Source organism: Cotesia typhae, unplaced genomic scaffold (genome assembly GCF_013202065.1).
Source record: "Cotesia typhae breed Kobodo isofemale line unplaced genomic scaffold, CoteBio_Ctyphae scaffold_121, whole genome shotgun sequence".
Taxonomy (NCBI): domain Eukaryota; kingdom Metazoa; phylum Arthropoda; class Insecta; order Hymenoptera; family Braconidae; genus Cotesia; species Cotesia typhae.
Window position 1 is genome coordinate 5,018,615 of NW_027423773.1, and position 4,014 is coordinate 5,022,628.

The following is a 4,014-nucleotide window of genomic DNA, read 5'->3' on the forward strand; positions in this document are numbered from 1 at the left end:
TTTTAAGTACATGATTTAGCATCGAAAAGATCAAAACTGAGCTATTCAAGACACAGTGGGAACGATGGCAAGAAAATATCGTGGTGCTAATAGAAAGAACCTTCTCTTTTGTGACTCAAGAAATAAAAAGTTTAATAGTCAACAAGTAAATAAAATTATCAGTTAAAAATAAAGAGAGTAAAGTACCATAAACTTCTAGGATACTAGCAACTCCATCAACATGTCTAAGTAACACAAAATTATAATATCACCCTTTGAAACTTACATCAAACTTTCAAAAACCAAAGGAATAATAAAAACAAATCATTGACTATTTTAAAGATACAATTTACTTGTAGTATAATATAAAGCCGGTTAAAGTAGGCTGCCACAATAAGTTTTTAAAAAACATGAGAAAATATTCATATCAAATATAATTAGTAAGTTTACATATATTAAAAAATTTCAAGAAACAAGATATTTCTTTTCTTTTTAACATTAATTAGAACTTAAAAAATCGTTTCAAATGAGTCTACAACGTTGGCATAAGTTGGACAACTTAGATTTGCATTCACTCGAGCAAGAAGGGCTCGCATGTTTTGTACGCACTGCGAACATCCAAACTAATGGTTGCATGGTAAACAAATATGATTTGTAATATTTTGTTCACAAACCACACAAACTGTGATATGTTCACCGACAATGAATTCTGAAACATAATTTTTATCTAAATAATATGATAATAACATCTAAATGATATGTAAAATGTTTTTATGTTAGCTGTAAAATACTATTTTCATAGGCTTTCATGAAATTTGTGAATTACGATTTCTATCTATTTTTTGAATACGTTGAGCCGAGTCAAAAAGGTTAATCAAAGTAATTTTACAAAAACCAACAGAAACACAAGGAAATACATATTATTATTTTAACTTCGCTGAATATATCAAAACTATTATTTCCATTTAAATTATTATACTATCTTTGTTTAATATAATAAAACAATATTTTTTTTTACCAAATGTAAAAGTTTTGTAAATACTTTAACTTTGTAATTACCAATTCCAATAGGAACTCCGGTGATGAAATCATTAACTTGTTGAACTTCAACGGCTCTTCCATTTTGTAGATCATTTATCAAGTGACTGACACAGTTTATAAATTGTGGAATGCCAAACTGATTATTTTGATATAAATCCCAAGCGCGATGGATGATTTCATTTTTCAAGGTCTCGCGTCTTCTAGAGTGTTCTGTTACTTAGTTTCCAATTTGTAAAGATGCATACTCTGTATGCTTCAATTCCTGCAAAATTACAATTTTTTATGAAAATAAAATACAATGAATTAATTCATAAGTACTTGTTATTTAAAATTAGATCAATTAAGTTCGAAGCACAAATAACCTGTGAAATCCCAAATATTTGGATGAGTACCAAATCGGATATTCAACACTTTATTATAGGCTTCAGAGAAGTTGTTAGTTCGAAAAATTCGAAGAAAAACAGAATAAAGCTCCGGTCTTCTTCTTCTTCTTATCCATTGACTATGAAAGTACTTCAGCAGTTTTTTAAAATATATTAAAATAACTGGCACAGTCATACTAACAATCCAGTAAAATGCTAATTCAATATCTTCGGCTAGTAGTAGAGGCAGTACTAATAATTTTTGTAGAAATAATCGACGCGCATCGTTTTCATAGATTCCATTTAGAAGTTTTAACTTCTTTACTCTTTTCATAACCGTCTGTAACAATTAATTAACAAATATTATTGCTTTTAATACATCGAAAAGTATATTTTATTATACAATACCTGACATAGGTGAAAATAACATCGAGTATGAGTTACTTCAGGATAGATTCTCTCAATTGCCGTACCGAGAGCACGTTCAAAGTCAGTGTTTATTGCTAATAGATGCAAATGTGGAGCCAAATTAATAGAAAAATATGTGAGTACCGACTCATATGCTGAAGTATGTTTTTTTGCATTAAAACCCAACAAAGAGGTATAACCTATGATGAAAAGATAGATTGTAATATCCATAATTGAATTTATAAAATCAAATTTTATAGTGTTTAAAAATAAAAGTTTGTATGAAAGGAGTTTCGCATAAGCTTACTGAATCTTGAACCAATCCTAAAATTGTCAACAACTGGCGAAATGCAGGTTTTCTAGAAACCACTTTGAAAGTCGCATCGATATACAATTCGAAAACATTATTTAAAGATCGTAGAAATTCGAAATCAGCATAAATAATAGATTTAGAATGATCATTATCTTCAATAGTTATGACTGTGATATTGGTTTTATTGTGACTCGTGTACATGTTCCATTCGGGCATCTCAAGTAGGTTTATATACTGATCAATTGAATCCGGTATCGGGGGTTTTATTTGTCGGCGCTACCTCAACATTTTTGGATAAATATCAACCCATGTGACATAAATAGCTGCTTCATGATGACTGAAAACAACACATTTTAAAAAAAAATTATTAACTCAATATGATCCTTAATATAAATAGATATAACAGTGTTTTTAATACTTACAGCAAACTAATTTCATTGTAGATAATTCTTAAAGATTTGAAATGATGAGTTGTTACCTCTTCATATAAAGATCTTTCGAAGTTGTAAATTTTTTCTGCGTTGCTAACTCTAGCGTGATCATGATTACGAGAAATAATTAGTACATTGTTAATTAGTTTACCTCGAAATTTACAATTTTTCTTCCTTTGTATTTATATATCACTTACCTATAAATAATGATTATTGACTTTCAAAAAACAGTAAATTAAAATATTGAAGATAATTCAATCATTTTTACTTACATGCCACCAGGAAATGCTTTGGAGCCCACACTGATAGAAAAACAATCTTGATTCAAGAAACTTTTTTTTCTTCAAAATTTGAACTCTTGAAACTAGATATAGATGTATTTCTTTCAAGAATTTTTGTCTCTTGGTTCAAGATAGGCGATAACATTGATTCAAGATGTTACCGACTTGTGTTAAGAATGGCTTTTTTTTGAGTCATTAATTTACTTATTTCCATGAAATAATTTTTTTCGGTATAACAATTAAAGACTATTTAGTTTTTGAAATATACTTTGATGAATTGTTTTAAGTTTTTTAAACGATAATGTTATTTTGGTTGAAAAACTAAATGTATCGATTGAAGATAATATAGCTCTTAAGCCAAGAAAATCTAAATCAAGACAAGAAATTCTTAAAGCAAAATAATCATTTGTCTTCCAAAATAAATTCTTAGATCAAGAAAATATCTCTTGAGTCAATATAAATTTTCTATCAGTGCATGTATTCATATCCATCGATACTTATCATAGGGATTCGACGGCGCGCCAGAATTTTTTGACCGTAGTGAAAGCAAATGTTTGACATTGCAGTTCTTATTTTTATTTTCGTGATTACGATTAAATTTGTCAGTTATTTTGATAACAATTTGTTAATGGTTAGAAGTTCTTTTATTTATAAATAATGTTTAACCCGCAGATTACTTTATATTTATATTTATTTGGACAGTCCAAGATATATATAGCATATAAATTTAGGAACTACTCAAATCACATAGTATACCATATTTTAATGGAGCCGACACCAGTAAAGTATTTGCCGGAAATTTTATACACCCATCCGACTGAAAAAATAATTATAGAGGGCAGTTTGATTTAAAAGACAAAACACTCGGAGTCGAGTGGATATTCCGCGTCATTACTCGATCATCAGTTTTATTCTGCGATTTCTGGATTGCACATTTAATAATTTTCTATTTTACCCTAGTATCTGCTTCTGAAGCTTAGAAACTAAAAAAAAAATATTATTAACTACGAACAACGAAAGTTATCTTGCTTACGGTATGTATAACATCAAAATTCGTAATTGTTTTATTATTACAAATGATATATTTTTAGTTTTATTTATTGAATGTTTAAAATTTTCAGGCAAAAATGGCGGAAATACATGGTGGATTCCGATACAGAGTTCAGCGTCGCAATAATAATGACGTGTAAGGCTTTCAT

The 4,014-nt window shown here is 28.7% G+C and overlaps 1 protein-coding gene across 1 annotated transcript; it reads right to left on the bottom strand.

Moving 5' to 3' along the window:
- Positions 1–319: 319 nt before the first annotated feature.
- Positions 320–4,014, bottom strand: LOC141533844 (uncharacterized). The gene is given in 8 exon segments (XM_074252934.1): positions 320–1,282; positions 1,383–1,722; positions 1,827–1,963; positions 1,966–1,990; positions 2,098–2,337; positions 2,410–2,440; positions 2,526–2,633; positions 3,956–4,014. Coding segments are annotated over 8 exon segments (1,002 nt in total). The 3' UTR covers positions 320–1,220.